The sequence below is a fragment of the Lagenorhynchus albirostris genome, chromosome 9 (genome assembly GCF_949774975.1).
Source record: "Lagenorhynchus albirostris chromosome 9, mLagAlb1.1, whole genome shotgun sequence".
Classification (NCBI taxonomy): Eukaryota; Metazoa; Chordata; class Mammalia; order Artiodactyla; family Delphinidae; genus Lagenorhynchus; species Lagenorhynchus albirostris.
This window is the reverse complement of record NC_083103.1, coordinates 25,982,015-26,000,388: the sequence shown is the minus strand read 5'-3', so window position 1 is coordinate 26,000,388 and position 18,374 is coordinate 25,982,015. Positions and strand designations below refer to the sequence as shown.

At 48.1% G+C, this 18,374-nt stretch overlaps 1 protein-coding gene across 1 annotated transcript; it reads left to right on the top strand.

Moving 5' to 3' along the window:
• Window positions 1-4,267: 4,267 nt before the first annotated feature.
• Window positions 4,268-18,114, top strand: RCN1 (reticulocalbin 1). The gene is made up of 6 exons (XM_060159461.1): window positions 4,268-4,635; window positions 9,553-9,746; window positions 11,201-11,379; window positions 12,748-12,808; window positions 15,840-16,039; window positions 16,930-18,114. The coding sequence occupies exons 1-6, from the start codon at window positions 4,382-4,384 to the stop codon at window positions 17,035-17,037; spliced, it is 996 nt and encodes a 331-aa protein (XP_060015444.1). The 5' UTR covers window positions 4,268-4,381; the 3' UTR covers window positions 17,038-18,114.
• Window positions 18,115-18,374: the final 260 nt, after the last annotated feature.

Below are 18,374 nucleotides of genomic sequence, written 5' to 3'. Positions count from 1 at the left end.
GACCCTCTCTCTGATCTTTGGGGTTCTCTCTTTGTGCAGCTATGTGTTCTCTCTCCTAAGAAATGTGGCTGATTTGGTCCCTGGACCCTCACCTTTCTCTTTTCAACTCAGGGAATCTGCCAGGCTTCTTCTTAGTTTCCCCTCTCTGAACCATGCCCTGGAAAATACGTGAAGGCAAGTAAACTGGGGTAATTGTAGAACTCACCTTACTTATTTCCAATGTCCTTCATTGCTGGTGTCCAGCGCATTGAAAATTTTTGTTTCATATATTTTGTCTGTTTTTTTTGTTGTTTGTTTATTTGTTTCAAATGGAAAGGTAAATCCAGCCCCTTCCTTCACCCACCTTGACCAGAAGCAGAAATTGGTAGTTATTATTATTCTACTATTTACTCAAAATATCTGTTGGGCACCTATTTGCATGAGGCACTGCACTTGGTGCTGGGTATACAGTGATGAATCAACAATAATGGTCCCTGGTCTCAAGGCTAATCTGTCTTATGGGGATCAACTTGTGTGGAAAGGCAATAAATGTGCTGGTCCCTGGACTTATGCACATAAACACGAATCATATGTGGTCCTTCCTTTCAATGAATTCAGAATTAAGGGAGACGGAGACAGATTTGTTAATCCAAAGCAAACTGTGAAAGGTGTTATGTGTGAGATACAAAGCTTAGGGAGAAGTAATAAGTTCTGACTGGAGGTATAAGGAAAACCTCATGGGGAAGGTGACATTTGAGTTGAGCCTTGAAGACTGTGTGTAATTTTGAATGGAGGAGTAGAAAAAGGAAGAATGTTCAAGGTGCTTTTAAACCTGAAAGCAGTTAACCATGATTGCCCCTAGCAGACACAGTCAATGGCTTGCTCTTCCTCGCCAACAGAACACTAATCACGTGCTTCAGAGGAAGCTACATATCTTCCAGCTCCAGGAAGTGAGTCTTGATTTCCCTAAATTAGCACTGGAAATTCCATTCTCCTTGCCTGTCACTGGATCAGGCATAGGCCTGTGACACAATTCTGGCCAGTGAGATGTGAAGGAATGTCTGCTGGGAGAATTTTCTTCTTAATAAAGAGAGGAAACACTCTTTTTTTCCCCCCTGCTTCTGAGAGAAAAAACACAAAACAGAAAACCTGGTTTCTTGATGATGTCGTCAACCCACTTGGAAAAAAACAAAAGCTCCACTTGAATTAACCACTCTGAAATTGACCGAACATGAGACTTCTTGTTCCGTGAGACGACAAAGTTTTCTTATTGTTCTAGTAACTTCTGGTTGGATTTTGTTGTCTTTGATGATGTTACTTGCAGCCAGAAATAATAGATCTGCATACCCCAACCAACCAGCCCATTTTTTTTTTTTTTTTTTTTTTTTTTGCGGTAAGCGGGCCTCTCACTGTTGTGGCCTCTCCCGTTGCAGAGCACAGGCTCCGGATGCGCAGGCTCAGTGGCCATGGCTCACGGGCCCAGCCGCTCCGCGGCATGTGGGATCTTCCCGGACCGGGGCACGAACCCGTGTCCCCTGCATCGGCAGGCGGACTCCCAACCACTGCGCCACCAGGGAAGCCCCAGCCCATCTTTTTGAAATCTGCTTTTCCTTTCCACTGGTACAAACTGCTGCTAAATGTCACTCCTCTTGCCTCCGGTTCCTTTGCCTCATCAAGAATAAAGATTAAAAATGACAATATACTTAGCCATACATGCACATAGGAAGAAATAAAAGGCAATTTTTAAAATGAAAGAAAGCAATTACACAGTGAAATACCTTGACTATTTAATATCGTCACTCATTCCCGACCCTTTGGTTGAGAGGACTTGTTTCACTCTCATAGGATAGTAGAGGAATGAAAATATAAAAGAATAGAATGTAGGCAAGCCCAGGGGAAATGATATAAACTTCCACATTCACAGCAGTGCTGGAATTCTCTGGTAATTCCCATGGGAGCCAAGACTACCTCTGGAACAATCTAACTGTTGGAAACCACTAGTGTCTGGCAGGAAACCAACTAGAACAGGGTCAAAGGATGTGCCATTCTCATTCCTGAGAGTCTGCATCAATCCCGGGGGCCCAGGCCTGCCGTAGCAACACTGCAAATAAGAAAAGACTGGCTCCAAACTCCACCCACTTTCTCATTCCCTTCTTTATCCTCCTCCTCTTTTTCTAGCTTTGATCTTCCTGGCTCTGTGCCTCCTCCCACTCCTCCCCCTCACCCCCCACTCAACAAATCACATCCTGCTTGCCAGATGAGCACAGAAGGTACTAAGCCACCTGCCTCGGGGCCCCTTGTGTTTCAATGCGGAGCTCTTACACACCCAAAGAAATGCTTCGTATTGGTTGAAATCCAAGCCTCTGGACAGGCAGTGGGGGACAAGCCACTCAAGCACAGCACTTCCTGTCTCATGCAAAGGCAGTGCAGGTGGGGTGAGGCACAGAGGAATACATCCAGGTCTCACTGCCAACCAGTGGGGATGTACAGGATCACAAGGACTTTACCTCAAACTCTAATGCTCTCTGCCCATTCACACAGAACTTATCCTCCTCTCATATATTCAAACTCCTGCTGTCTGGCTTATCCCTCTCACCTTCTGTCTCAGTTTAGATGTCCCTTCCTCCAGGAAGCCTTCCCAGATCGATCCCCTCTGACATAACCCATGACACCGAATACCTACCTCCCCAACAACTTGTCATGCTGATTTGCCATCTGTGGCTACTCAGTAAACCAGTGCCCAGCGTAGCCCTGACATTTAGCAGGTGCTCAGTATAATGAATGAATGAATGAGTGAGTCAATGAATGAATGAATATTTGTTCACATACACTATAGTTCTCCAAAAAACATGACTGTCATGTTCCCCAGTGTACCCTCAACACCCAGTCCAGTGCTTAGGCCATGGAAGGCACACAATCATTATTCACTAATTGACTGAAAGAAGTCTTCAAAAGACAGGTATTTGGACCTATACTGCTGTTGATAATGTCCTGTTATCCTTATTGCAAGAGCAAGAAGCACAGCCCAGTGACCTTTTCTAGAGGATCAGGGACGGGGGACGGAGCAAGATGAAGGAGAAGCTCTGGGAGTTCAGCTGCCCAGGGCTATAGGGCTGGGCTCCTCTTCAACCACAATTTTAGATGACTAGAGGGTCATAACCTGGGGCACACAGTGGGGCTTCAGAAGATCCGTTCATCCTCTGACACTTTAATCAAACATCCAAGCCTGTAGCTGTATGTACATTTTTCTGTAAGAGGGTCCATGGCTTTCAGTGCGCCTCAAAAGGCTGTAACACACAAAGAATCGTTGTTCTAGCTGAGCTGTCCAATATGACAGCCACTAGCCACACGTGGCTATTTAAGTTTAAATCTAAGTTAAATTTTCAATGCCTCAGTTACACTAGCTACCTGTCAAGTGTGCTCACTAGCCTCTCCCTATTGGACAGCCCAGATATAGAACGTTTTCATCACTGCATAAAGTTCTACAGAGCTTCTCTACAGCGGTAGCATTACTCCGGATTCAACGTACAGACAAGATTTGTTTAAGACATGTAGTCCTTTTGTACAGTGAGTTGCCATCCTTTAGAAATGAAAGCAGACATCCCAGATCCTGACTTCTTTTGAGACCATCTGCCAACTTGGGGCCTGCACTCCTCCTGGCAGCCGGAGTGCATAGGGCTGCTCTGTTTAGATGGTCCCTCGTCATGTTGACGTCATCTGCTTGGCCCTCCACCACATTTGAGTTTGCGACCCTTGTTTCTAGGAGACCTCGCCCACCCGGGTCTCCTTCCAGTCTCTTTGCGTTTCTAATCACACTCCAAGTTTGGGTAAGTGGGGTTGAATTTGTTTTAAGAGCATTTCTTGGGGCGGCGTCTGAGGCTGAGATTCGGGCTCCCAGCTGGAAGTTGGGGAGAGCCAGCGCCTCCCTCCGTTCAGTTCTATGGAACCGAAAGGGGAGAGGGAATTTTACCCCGAACATCTGTTGCTTGACAAAGAACTTCCCGGTCTTCTTAACCAGCCCGCCAGTCCCCAGCCCAGTCCGCCTGGGCCCGCCCCTCGCGACGAGATCGCGGGGAGGGGCCGAGGCGAAACCCGAGCCCTGCGCCCACCACCCGGGCGGGCGACGTGGCTCCGCGGCCCCGGCTTACCCCCGCAGCCCGGCGGCCAATGGGCGCGTGAGCAGGGCCGCCCGGTGCTCCCCTGCCCGCTGCCTGGGGCGCGCCCCTCCGCTCTGGCACGGGGCGGGCGCTGGCCGAGGGGCCGGCCCGTCTCCTCCCTCCTCGCGCTGGCCGCAGCCCAGCCGCCGCCGCCGCCGCCGCGCTCGCTTCGAGCACGCATTCCCGAGCCGCCGCTCTCATCGCTCGCTCGGTCCCTCCCCGCGGGCCGCTCTCCGCTCCCGACGATGGCGCGCGGCGGCCGCGGTCGCCACCTGGGGCTGGCCCTGGGGCTGCTGCTGGCGCTGGTGCTGGCGCCCCCGGCGCTGCGGGCCAAGCCCACGGTGCGCAAGGAGCGCGTGGTGCGGCCCGACTCGGAGCTGGGCGAGCGGCCGCCCGAGGACAACCAGAGCTTCCAATACGACCACGAGGCCTTCCTGGGCAAGGAGGACTCCAAGACCTTCGACCAGCTCACCTCGGAGGAGAGCAAGGAGAGGCTGGGGTGAGGCCACGCTCGGGGGCTCCGCAGGTGCCCGCGGGGCCACTCGCGCGGGAGCCGCGCGGACCGCCAGCCACAAAGCGAAAGAGAAATTGGGCGCCGGGACCCAAGGGCGGGGATCCGGCGGGCCCGGCGGCTGGGCTGGGGCAAAGTTGCCCGCGGACGCCGGGACCCTGTGTGCTGATCGCCGCCGGGGCCGGGGTGGCTTCCCGCGGGGAGGCGAGAACGTGGCAGCGGTCGCGGGAGCCAGGACGGCCAGGGCCCGCCCCCTCCCCTGGGTTGCATCAGAAGGGAGGGGAGAGAGCGTACAAAAGAAAAATTTGTCCACGGTGGCCTTTTAGTGACATGAGTTCTTCCCCACCCTCCCGGTTTCTGTCTTCCCCCCGCATTCCAAGAGAGGAGGGCATGAGACACTGCTAAGGTCTCAAGGATTATCATTAAAGGGTAGAAGATGAAGGGGCAGCGGAGAGGGTTGATTCCTGGCCTGTGTCCCTGGGCCGGGACTGGGGTGTTCTTGCCTTCTGCTTAATCGCCCCAATATCGGAAGTAAGGGGTATAAAAATCCTGTTGTTCAGAAGGGAGGGGCATTTGGTGACGGGGGGTGGAAATGGAAACTGGTCCTCCTTTCTGTTTCCAGCAGTTTCTGATGGCAGCAGAGGCACCCAGTCTTTTGGCAGCTGGGGGCAAAAAGCTGGAGGGTGGTGTGGTGACAGGTTGTGAATTTCACTGTTGAAGGCAGTTGAGTCAGGAACCAAACCTGGGAAACAAAACTTGGGTACATCTCAGTGCACCCTCTCCGCAGCCCCTGGGGAGACACTTGAGCTTTGTGCAAAGGTATCTGGGAACCCTTCCACAGAGGAATCAGCAGTCAGCCTGATCCCAGATGGAGACCCGTCTAGGGAGGGTCCCAAGAGGCCTGCCTACTGGGCACCAGGCCTCCAGGAATCTGGTTCCTGGGGGTGGAGGGTCTTTCTGGCCTGTTACACAAAAAAAAGAACACAGCCATCCTTGTGCTGATGGGGGCTACCAAAGGCCAATGTGGTTGGTTAGAATATGAGGCTAAATTATACCTATTGTGTAGGTGCACCATCTGCCTGCTCTGATAAAAACATCTTTGAACTTCAAAGTCACCTCCCAACAGTCACCTTTTATTTTGCAGAGAAGTACTTTCTCTTCCAGTTTGGGCTCTAACAAAGGGAGCCATTGATGAGTTCAGTCCATTGTATTGCCTTGAGGCACTTGGAAGCTGATTTATTCTGGGGCCCCGGGTGGCAGCCGTTTGTCACCAGGGAGGAGGAGGAGAGGTTTGAGGGATTGGAGTAGGGAACTCCACTTTTCAGTCGTCAGGCTTCCAGTTCAATGCCTTCATCACGATGAGTAAGAGAGCAAGTGGTGATGAGCAAGTGGTAATGGAGTTGGTCTCCATTTGACCCTTGTATGAACACCTTAGCTGCATTCATTTATTTTTTTTAATTTAATTTAATTTATTTTTTATACAGCAGGTTCTTATAAGTTATATATTTTATACATAATAGTGTATATATGTCAATCTGCATCCATTTATTCACGCAACAAACATTTGAATGGCTACTGTATTCCAGGTACCGTGTTAGATACCTGACAACTACAAAAATAAAACCTTACGTTCTAGGCCATAAAGTACTTATAATCATATGCGGAGGGCAGAGATTCAAGCAGATGCTACGCATAATTGCTGTGATGGTGGCCTGTAAAAGCCACAATGACCGCATCTCGGAGAAAAGGAGCTCCCTAAGGCTTCGGGTTGGAGAAAGTAACTTGGGGGTTTGGGAAGTCACCTGACCAGAGCTTGTGGTACGACTCAGAGGTTACCAGGAGTATAAGCAGGGAAAGGCATACTGAAGAGAGAACAGCCTGCTTATACAGGTTTTGAAATCTGTTCTTGTGGATTCGGGGTGTTGGGACAGTAAAGGGACAGGGCAGGAAAAGTGGGAGGTGGGAGTGGCGAGGAGGCCAAGGGCAGAGCAGGAAGGACCTCTGTGAGGTGGAGATTAGACGTTATTCTGTACATGGTAGAAATGTCATCATCCCAAAAATTCATCAGGAAAGTTGGACTGGCAGTAGGGCAGAGAACATAACTGAGGCATGGATGGCAAGACCAGGGGCACAGGGTGGCCGTGAGCCCCTAAATCAGGCACAGCGGGAGAGGGTAAACCCAGAGCCACGTTGGAGGGGGAACTGGCAGCGCTTGCTTTTGGCTCAATGTCAGGGTGGGTGGGGGAGAGGAGGGGGCAGTCAAGGGTGGCATCCGTTTTCTGGCCTTGAGCCACTGGATGGGTAGTGGACACACCGCTCACCTATAAGGTAAATCTGGGCTAACTGCAGAGGAGGCTGGAGCGTTGGAAATGATGGGTGCGGTATGGGACTGGCAGAGCGTAAGAAGCCATTTCTCTGTCCACAGCTCCTGGTGCAACAGTCCCCTCCAAGTCCGGACTGCAGAGGCAGGAGCATGACTGGATCCAGGCAGCTTTGTCACCACCATCTGCCCATAGATTCTGAAAACATGACAGCTCTAAGGCCCCTGAAGACACACACAAAAAAAGTGGGGACCCAGAGGCTTCATGCAGTCACAAGTGTGCTGCGCAGTCTGAGAAAAAAATGTAAATTACTTGCCAACATTTAATATCAAAGCGATTTCACATACAGCCCCCGATTTCCGGCTTCTCTTGACACCCATGGCCCATTTTTCCATGAGTAAGTCATTGTCTGGAGCAGAGCTGGGCAGCCTTGTTGGCAGCTGTCAGGGGATCCCCGCGCTCCCAGGACGCTTTGCTTACTCCCGTTACCTGTTACCAGTTTGTTGAGTTCTCCATCCTCCTGTGGTGGGGATTGTCATCCTTAGTGAGGAAAGGCACACATTCTCTCCTCTACTCCTCACAACGTTCCTTGTAAAGTAGGTGTTCCATTTACAGATGGGGAAACTGAGACTCAGAGAGTCAAGTCAGTTGCCCAAGATCACACAGGACTAGGGTCCAGGTGTTCTGATTATAGCGTTTGGTTTATTTACATCATAGCCTCCTTTCCCTAGAGCTCATGTTTGATATTTTTAAAGAGAGAGGTTAAGATTATATATGCTTCCAACAGATATTTATTGAGCTCCCACTACGTGTCAGGCTGAGCTATGTCCTGGATATTTCTTTGGCATAGATTAGATGCTGTCCTTTCCAGAAAAAACAGGTTGTATACTGTCTGACGTGGTTTGGTCTTTGCTGGTTTGAGATTCTGCTTCTCAGTTGGCTTTGGATAACGATGGGCATGTCACCACTGTGTCCCCAGGACTGGAGCAGTGTCTGGCGCACAGTAGGTAGGCTGAACACTGCACTGTGTTCAAAGAATTCTGCTGTGTCTAGCTGTGATTTCCTGGAAGGAAGATACTTGAGGTTTAGTCTTTTGGTCTTGAGACCTGTTAAAATTGCAAATGAAGGGACAAGTCAAAGCTGTGAGTAAAGTTTACACCTTCCTAAGAAAGAGGAGCTTGGGCGACCCAGGTTCTGGTCGGAGATGGAGATTCAAGTGCTAATGAATTCATTTCCATTTCTAATTGATCAAAGAGTAACTGCCGATTTGAACTTCTGTTCACAGTAAGAAAGATAAAATTCCAGCCCAAAGCAAAGAAACAAATCCCTAATTAGCCTGTATGACATCATCCCAGGTAAATGGACTACTAGGGTAAAACTTTCTTAAACATTGGAAATAGCTTGCAGGTGTCTTTGAAGTTTCCTTCAGGGATGGCATCCCTAGCTTGGGGCCCTTTGGCCTAGAGATGGACACTGTTGAGTTCCCAGCCTGAAGTTTGCTCTGGACAGGGGTTTGGGGTGCCTTAGTGAAGTCCAGTGGAGAATTGCTGGAACCTGGGCCAGCTGTGGAGCAGGAGATGCCAGTGGGCATAGGGGTCTTCACCCTAAGAGCAAGGGGTTGAGGCTCCTGCAGCTGCTTAGCTGGTCAAGTTTCTTGAATAAATGTCAAGGCTCTTTCATCCCTGACTGTTTTTTGTTTTTTTTTTTTGGCTGTGTTGGGTCTTCGTTGCTGCGCGCAGGCTTTCCCTAGTTGCGGTGAGCAGGGGCTACTGTTCGTTGCGGTGCACAGGCTTCTCATTGCAGTGGCTTCTCTTGTCGCAGAGCACGGGCTCTAGGCGCAAAGGCTCAGTAGTTGTGGTTCGCAGGCTCTAGAGCGCAAGCTCAGTAGTTGTGACACACGGGCTTAGTTGCTCCGCGGCATGTGGGATCTTCCCGGACCGTGGCTCGAACCCGTGTCCCCTGCATTGGCAGGTGGATTCTTAACCACTGCACCACCAGGGAAGCCCCTCATCCCTGACATTTTCTGCTACGTCCAAGATCTGGTCTCCTCCTGCTTTAAGTTTCAAGTCTTTGAATCCAAAGTGGTGAGATTAAAAAAAACAAAAAAACAAAAAAAAACCACTTATTTTTTGGTTGGTTTAGTTAGAATCTTCCATCTTTTTCATTGGGCTTAGAGCCAGAGGACATGGATTCTTACCCCAGTGGTACCAAATACTCCCTCATTGCTCTAAAATGAGGGAGTTAGACTATATCAGGGAAGACTGCTAGGTTTCATCTTACAAATCAACTCACTCAGTTTCTGCAGAGCACTGTGTTGAGAAGGACTCTGAGGCCACATCAAGGTTTTTTATCAGGACAGAAGGGCCTGATCCACTAGTAGTGTCTGCCATTGGCATTAGGTGGTTGTGGGGAAGGCATATCATCCTTGGAAAAGATAAACTTCAAGATCCTTTCCAGCACCGTCGGATCATTGATTTTATTTTAGCATTTATGCATCTTAGATTCTGCAGGTGTTTGATCTCTTTCTGGAGCAGGATCACACAAGCTTTGATAATAGCCTTGTGGGTTTTTTTTTTAACTACAGGAAGATTGTTGATCGAATTGACAATGATGGGGATGGCTTTGTCACCACCGAGGAGCTGAAAACCTGGATCAAACGGGTGCAGAAAAGGTACATCTACGATAATGTCGCCAAAGTCTGGAAGGATTATGATCGGGACAAAGACGATAAAATTTCCTGGGAAGAATACAAACAAGCCACCTATGGTTACTACCTAGGTAAGAGGTGCTGCAAGAGCGATTACACAGCTGGGGCCTGTGTAACAAGCTTCTTGTGGGAAACTATACTGTCTCATCATATCTACCCCCTTTGGGGAGACGTCTCAACATCCTAAGTAAAAACTGCTTGTGTAACATCCTGCTCTGCTTACTAAGAATACACCAAGTTGCTTACTGTGAGTGAACTTGTAGGTGGAAGGGGGCAAGGGTCTAATAAAAAATAAACTGCTCCCTAACCTGAGCTTACAGTCTCAGAGGTACACCCAGAGAACAAAGCAGAGAGGAAGCATGTTTTATGTTACAGTTTCAGAATGCTGCCGAGTTTCAGGTAGCAAGGACCGAGTAAGCTGGAACAATCCAGGAAGGCTTCCTGGTGGAGGGTGGCTTGGGAACTGGGCCTTAAAGAATGGATTTGTATTTGGAGAGGTAGAGACGGGCGGGGAAGGTGGGTTAGCTGGAGGGGCAAAGGTGCAGCAATGCATTCAGCAGTGCCCTGGAAGGGCAGGGTTTGGACATAAGTCATGCTTGTTTTGGGGGAATGATGGAGGGGGTGTGTGCCCAGCACTGGGTGCAGACCCACTAGGTGCCTGGCAGAGCCAAAAGGGGACAGGCCTGAGGAGAACCAAAGACACATCCACTCCCAGCCAGATTAAGAGAGGTCTTGAACACAGACTTACTAGAGAATGGACTTGAGGCTATGGGGAGGGGGAAGGGTAAACGGTGACAAAGCGATAAAGAGGCATGGACATATATACACTACCAAAAGTAAGGTAGTTAGCTAGTGGGAAGCAGCCGCATAGCACAGGGAGATCAGCTCGGTGCTTTGTGACCGCCTGGAGGGGTGGGATAGGCAGGGTGGGAGGGAGGGAGACGCAAGCGGGAAGAGATATGGGAATATATGTATATATATAACTGATTCATTTTGTTGTGAAGCTGAAACTAACATACCATTGTAAAGCAATTATACTCCAATAAAGATGTTAAAAAAAAAAGAAAAAAAGAAAAAAGAAAAAAAAAACAAGCATCGCTATGGATAGAAAAAAAAAAAAAAGTCACTCTAGATTTCCAAAAAAAAAAAAAAAAAAAAAGAGAGGTCTTGAAAAGAGTCGAAGGGCCATTTAGAATAGATGTCCTGGGTGCTAGGGAGCCTCTGTACGTTCTGGATCAAAGAATATAATAAAAGTAGGGTTCTGCAGAGAGAAGTATGGCATTAATATGGTCTCAAGCCTATGCTTTTCACCGCTTGCTGTAATGCCCCTAACAAGTCTTTAGGGCATGGACTGTATGGTGGTATGGAGGGACAGACACTAGAGGCGTTCTGAAATAAAATGTTTCAAAGAACTCGATAGGTCAGGACCTTTTGTCTTCTATGTACCATTTGGTGTGAAGGAGGAGTGATGTGGGAGAAAACGCCTTAGGCGCCCGGTTTTCACGTTTCTGTGTACATCCTCCAGGAAACCCCACAGAGTTTCATGATACTTCAGATCATCACACCTTTAAAAAAATGCTGCCACGTGACGAGAGAAGGTTCAAGGCTGCAGACCTCGATGGTGACCAGACAGCCACCCGGGAGGAGTTCACCGCCTTTCTGCACCCTGAGGAGTTTGAGCATATGAAGGAAATTGTGGTTTTGGTAAGATAGAGAAAGAGCCTGCGCTGGCAAAAGACCAGGACGAAAGCTGCATGGAAACCTTGTCCCTTCCTGCAAAGTGAGAACGTTCTTCAGCCTGAAGGGCATGGGACAAGGACCCTGAAGTGGAATACACCGGAATACCTGTGTACCCAGGAGATCAGTCAGGGCAGGGTAGCTGCCGTAGCAAGTAGCCCCCTATCCCAGCCATTTAACACAATCAGAGGTTATATCCAGTCCCGGGCAGATGGTCCCGGTCAGGTGGATCTCCTGGGCAGTTCTCCAGTGTTGTCAGGCTCCCAGTCTACTTCCATCTTGTCCTCCACCATCCTGTGGCTTTGAGGTCATCCCGGCCACTACCAGCTGGTAGATAGAAGAAGAGAAGGACCGAGGAGGAGGCATGGCCTGCCTTCACTCTTCCGAGGGCTCCTGCCACACATAACAAGGCAGGGGAATGCAGTCTAGATGTGTGCCCAGAAAGAACAAATGCGCTTAGTGAGCAACGAGCTAGCCTCTGTCCTATCTGAGGGAACAACAAAAAGACTCAGAAATGGAATGCATTGTACTGTTAAATCATATGGAAACTCAAAGTCGGACCATGCTTGGAAAGGATGCTCCCCTTGGAGTGTATTTGCTTTCCAGTGTCTTGTTGGGTCCCCACTGTCTTCATTTTCCACGACAGTAACATAAATGCCATCACCTGTTTTCAGGGCCGATCTCCCAAGGCAGTTCCAATTGTTTTGATGCTGGGAGACAACCAGCTCTGGACCCAGTCGTGGATGGGCTCACTCTTGCCTCATGCTTCATCCTTATGACCACAGTGACCCCAGGGACTGGGCAGTGGCTTTAAGAATCATTCCTTTTTACCACCCAACACCTACTTAATGATAGCTAGTCTGACACAAGACAGTGAAGATGGGGAAGTGGATTATGGGCTTCTGATTGGCTCTGTTCTCAGGTTGGCCATTTTCTCTGGGATGCCTTTGAGTTTCTGTGACATGGACAGTAGACTCATTTAATTAGCAAAAAACCTAGTTAAGAAGTCAAATGTATTGATACTAAATACACAACATAATACATTCGGAAGTCAGATATACTTTTAGTTTCTAATTGCCCAAAATAGTTCCATATTTTTCTGACACCAACTCGGTGTTCAGGGTCCAGTTAGCACTGGAATCTGTCTTGTGATCATTTTAGTCCAGTGGTTCTCAGGCTGGGTTCCTCCCAGTACACAGAGATGATCTGGCCGGAGGGTGGAGACGGTTGACCTGGCAGGGCTTCCTGCTATAATTAGAGTGCCTCTGGGCTTGTAGGTACATTTTCAGTTGCAGAGAGGGTGCTGCTTTTAAAATCCCCCGCTTTGCTTCCTAGGAGACTCTGGAGGACATCGACAAGAATGGGGATGGCTTTGTAGATCAGGATGAGTATATTGGTAAGTGCTGGCCTGGAGTCTTGCTCCAGTGTCCCAACTGGGCAGCGTCCTCCACCCACATGTCTGGCTACTTTCCTCAGATGACTCTTTCAGCAGCAGCTGTAAGTCTGTAGGTGTCACTCCTGTTACTTCCCAGTGAGAGGGGCTTGTCACACCAGCCCTAGCGGTGCAGATTCAGGGAGGCATTCCTAGTGGAGAAGAGCCCAAAAGGCTGGCCGCACCCCAGGGCTGGCCAGCAGTTGATCCCTCGGCTCTGAGAGGTGCCCTTCATCACTCCGTGTAGTTCGACCTTTGCGAAATGGGACTGGAGATCCCAGAGATGTACAGTGAAGCTAGAGCGGGACAGTCTCAGGGGACAGACTTTACAACACACTGTTAGCCAGCGGGGCCTAGAAACTGGGTGGACGGAGCTGTGGTCAACAGAACTGTTTACATGCCCGAGTTCTCGGCAGAAGGGCATTCCTTCTTAGGTAAATCCTTTTACAAAGCGCACGATTGCCCCGTAGTATAGCCGTCTTACGCCTCTGGTTTTTGGTCTTTCATTGGGAGTACTGTTCCTAGTTTTTTGTTCTGAAGGGCTCCACTTAAGCAACATCAAGAAGTGTGTTTGCAGGTAACTGAGCCCTGGCTGAATGAGGCTCCAATTAGTGCCCCGGGTCAGACGCTGCCCAGGAGCCTTCCCAGCATGAAGGACTAGAGGAGGCGGCAGGGATATTTCCATTTGATCCTCAGCGGCTGCTACTTCAGTGCTTTGGCACGTGACCCCAGCTGCAGGCCACCTTCTCGTGATAGCGCTTCTTTTCCCAAGTCTCAGTAAAGTACAAGCTGGAAAATCATTTGAAGGATGGGATGGATATAATTTTTGTGCAGATTTTTTTTTTTTTTTTTTTGCGGTACGCGGGCCTCTCACTGCTGTGGCCTCTCCCGTTGCGGAGCACAGGCTCCCGACGCGCAGGCCCAGCGGCCATGGCTCACGGGCCCAGCCGCTCCGCGGCACGTGGGATCTTCCCCGACCGGGGCACGAACCCGCGTCCCCTGCCTCGGCAGGCGGACTCTCAACCACTGCGCCACCTGGGAAGCCCATTGTGCAGATATTTAACAGAGGCAGTTAATTACCTTTCAACATAAAAGAAGAGCCCGTGTTGCCATCAGTCTCTGGTGTGTGGTTGTACTACTTTGCCACCCCATACAGAAGGATAAGTGCCTTCTGAATGAAGGGCAAAGTTTCTTCTAATCGTTTGGAATTATATTTGATCTGAAGAACCAAACGTTGTCCCCCTCTGTCTGTGGTAACAGATGGGCAGCTCTCGCCACAGTAATTAAAGCCATCTCGGTGGCACTACCTTTCTTTGTAGAATAACCAGTGCTGACAGCCCCGTCATCAGTGCAAGCAGCAGAGCCTGCCTCAGGCCTGGTACACGTGCGTGTGCGGGAAGGTTCAGATCCCCGGACACCTTGACAGTGGTGGCGGAATTAGACTGACAGGGAAGGTTGACTGATTAAAACGATGTAGCACTTTTGATTAAAACTAGGTGCTCTCCCCACCCTCCTCCTGATCTGCATTGAAAGGGTGCAAAGTCAGGGGCAAACTCTTTGAGTGGCTTTGTCTAAAAGAAACATTCCGTTCTTTACACCGGCAGAGAGGGAGGTAGGCTCATTGTTCTTGAAAACTGAATTCTGAGTGACTTGGAGTCAGAGAGACCGGATGGCCAGATTTGTCTAGCAAGTGACTTCAATTTATGGAGGAGGCTTCTCGGCAGGCAGAGACCAGTGGAAACTGGTGGTGATGTAGCATAGTGGGAAGAACACTGGAATTAAGAGTCCTGGCTTCTCCGCTTACTAGCTTTGAGACCCTGTGGGAGTCGTGTAATCACTCAGTATAAGCCCGTTTCCTTATCTGTAAAACGGGAAGACACAGCACCCATGTTTCCAGGATGGTGTGGGTCTACTTGTCGTTGAACGCAGGGTCTTGCCTCTCTTTTTCCTTTGTCCACTACCTACTGTCTCTACCATCTGACATTTGCAAGCTGTTTCCATCAAAAGAGAAATTGCCCTCAGGGTATCTCTTTTTCAAGAAGATCTAGTAGCTTAGCAAACAATGGATAAACTTTGCCTTCTTTTTCCTTTCCCTGCCATTTTCTAAAATGAGGGTATTTATCTATCTTATAAAATTGCTATAAGGATGAAATCAAATATATGTGAAAGCCCCCTGGAAATGATATAAACAACAATTGTAGTAAACACAGTGGTTAAGCCTATGGGTTGGAAGCAGAGTGCCCATGTTCCTGTGTAGCCTACTACATTCTCATACTAGCTGTGGGTCCTTGGGTTAAGGCTGTGCCTTGGTGTTTTCATCGATAAAGTGGGAATAATGACACCTAACTTCATAGGATTGTAATGAAAAATCAAATTTAAAAAAGTATGTGCTGGGCTTCCCTGGTGGCGCAGTGGTTGAGAGTCCGCCTGCCGATGCAGGGGACACGGGTTCGTGCCCCGGTCCGGGAGGATCCCGCATGCCGCGGAGCGGCTGGGCCCGTGAGCCATGGCCGCTGAGCCTGCGCGTCCAGAGCCTGTGCTCCGCAACGGGAGAGGCCACAACAGTGAGAGGCCCGCGTACCGCAAAAAAAAAAAAAAAAAAAAAAAAATGCATGTGCTTTACACAGCATCTGGACCATAGAAAGTGCTGTTATTGGTCATTGTTATTAGTTTTCACCTGTATAGTTCCAGGCTGGGTTGTAGAGGGCTTTCACATTTGACCTTCATAATAACCTTTTGAGTAATAAATAAGTTATTGTCTCCACTTTACAGACGAGGGACTGAACTAAGTCAAAAGCCAGAATTCATCTTCTGGCTCCCAAGCACAGTTCTTTCTCGCCCACTAAGCGGCCTTCATAGTGGATAAATCATTGCATTATTTACCCAAGAGACTGCCCCCAGGTGTCTGGTTAGGTCTCTAGATTGCTAGAGGTCAGGTTTTCTTGGACTTACCTTCCCACTTGTCTTTATAACCAAGAACAGCCTTTCCTTCCAGCTGATATGTTTTCCCACGAGGAGAATGGCCCTGAGCCAGACTGGGTGCTGTCAGAACGGGAGCAGTTTAATGAATTCCGAGATCTGAACAAGGACGGGAAGCTGGACAAAGATGAGATCCGCCACTGGATCCTCCCACAAGACTATGACCACGCACAGGCTGAGGCCAGGCACCTGGTGTATGAGTCGGACAAAAATAAGGTATTTTAGCGTCCTCTGGAATCATTCCTTGAAGGGAGACAGTTTACATAAGATTGGTTCTGTTTGCTTCTTTGATGTTTGCCTTGGCCCATGTGGCCGTGTCCTTATTGACTTCTCTCATTCCTGCCCTACATCAGAGACCTGTGAACTTCAGCCAACACCGTGATAACCCACGGTGAGCTCATTAGGCCCAGACATTCCTGTTCCTGGAGAGTCTGCTGTGGGTCACACTTAACATTCACTGCCATCTCCTAGGATCGCAGAACCGGTCACTTTGTTGGCTGTGGGCAGGCATGGATTTAAGAGGTGTGCCCTGTGTTGCCCTAGGACAAGCTTGTTCATCCATTCATTCAGTCAGCAGACACTCATCAGACATCTGCAGCATGTGAGGCAGAAGGAAGCCCATCACATTAAAGTCTCGGCATCCTCAGGCCAGCTCACCGTGCTGGCTCCGAGCCAATATCTATTGGTCAGTATCCAAATAAATAAATAAATGAGATTTAGAAAGAAGTCCTGCCTCTTCCCATTTTGATCACAGCTGCAAATTCTCGGGAGACAGTCAAGTTTTGCAGTCAAGCCATAAAAGGGAAGTAGAATTCTTCGGGGCCTGTCTTGGGAATGCCAGCATTGTGTGTAGACATAACTAGACTCCGGCTCCTCAATTCCTTGAGGACTTTTCTGATATATTTTAGCACAGCTTTTGTAGCAGGAGGCTGTTCCAATTTGGGGTTTTGCAGGGCAGTGATGGTAGATGAAGGAGGTACCTAGTAGCTTATTATGAAATGTAATATTTTAAATGTTGCAGATCAATGAAATACCATGAGCTTCATGCTGTGATGACTCAGAGTGACCAGAGTTTCTGTGACAGAGCTCTTTTCTTTCTCCTACAGGATGAAAAGCTCACTAAAGAGGAGATCTTGGACAACTGGAACATGTTTGTTGGAAGTCAGGCTACTAATTATGGGGAAGATCTCACCAAAAACCATGATGAGCTTTGATGCACATTCACTGTAATATGACAGACTGTCATAGCTTTCTTTTATTGTCCTGGATAATTGCTATAATTATCTCATTTACAGCAGTTGTGTCCCCCCAAAAAGCAAGTTTATCACCTCAGATTGGGGTTAAAATTATTTTTTACTCAATATTTGCTGGAAAATAGTCATCACTGATCTTTGAGTAAGGTTTCTGTCCAAACACATTAAAATCTTGGTAAATTACAGTGCTCTGTGGGGATACATTGCTAAAACATGACTTTTTAGCTTTTTCCATGAAATTTGAACTGGAGGGGAATAAAATTTGAAAAAGCCCTATTATTCAGAAGTTGGGTGAGCGGGGAGAGGGCATTATAGGGAGTGACTGCTATGTATTTTAACTGCAGAGTTTTTACATTTGCCACTGTTAAATAATTGGTGAGGGAAAATTCTGATTAAGCTTCAGTGGTATCTCATCCTACACAGGCTTCTTTCAGAGCAAGGCTGGTATTTCAGATTCTTCTTCTTGACTTTGTACTCTGAGCTGTTACTGTAAATGGCATATAAATCTCTGTGCATTCTTCTACATGGACCTGCTCATGTGCACAACAGATCCACCTGTCTTTGTTTTTTGTTTTGTCTTTGTTTTTTACAATAAGAAGCAGTTAAGAAAGGTTATGTGAAAAAGAAAGGAATTTTAAAGGTAGGGAGAAAAGATGAATGTCAGGCATTTGAAGAACTATAGGAAAATGGTAAACACTTTATCATACTTGAGAAATTTTTCTTGACATGTAAATGAAGCAGATCTGATCTTTGAAAAAGTGAATAGAAATCCAATCCATTTCCTTGCTGGTCTCTGATAGGAATAGGGAGTAGGGTCCTAGGAAAGCCTGCTTCGTGGAGCTCTGGAACCCATCTCATCCAGTCCTGGTGAATCCACAACCCTTGGACCTGCCCTGGGACCACTTACACCATGTAATTGACAAAGCAGGTTCCAAGCCACTGGCTGAACCGGAAGAAATAACTTTTACAGGTTGAACTTCCACCTTAGAAGGAGAAAGTGAATGAAATAAAGGATCCCTCTGAGGATTTTCTACTGTGTCCTGTGGTGTTTGACTTCATATGTACCATTTGTGACATTATTCACTGTTGATAGAGAATTTAACAGTGGGATGAGATGACATGAGTAAGATTATAAAAGTTTTGCATTTTAAAAATCCAACTATTAGAATGTTCAGAACATATTCATATTTACTTATTTAATACATATATACTTCTCTATGCTAATTAGAGAACGTGCAGGTCATTTTAATGGTAAGACCTTTCAGAGACAGGTTTCAGTTGGAGGAAAATCTGGACTT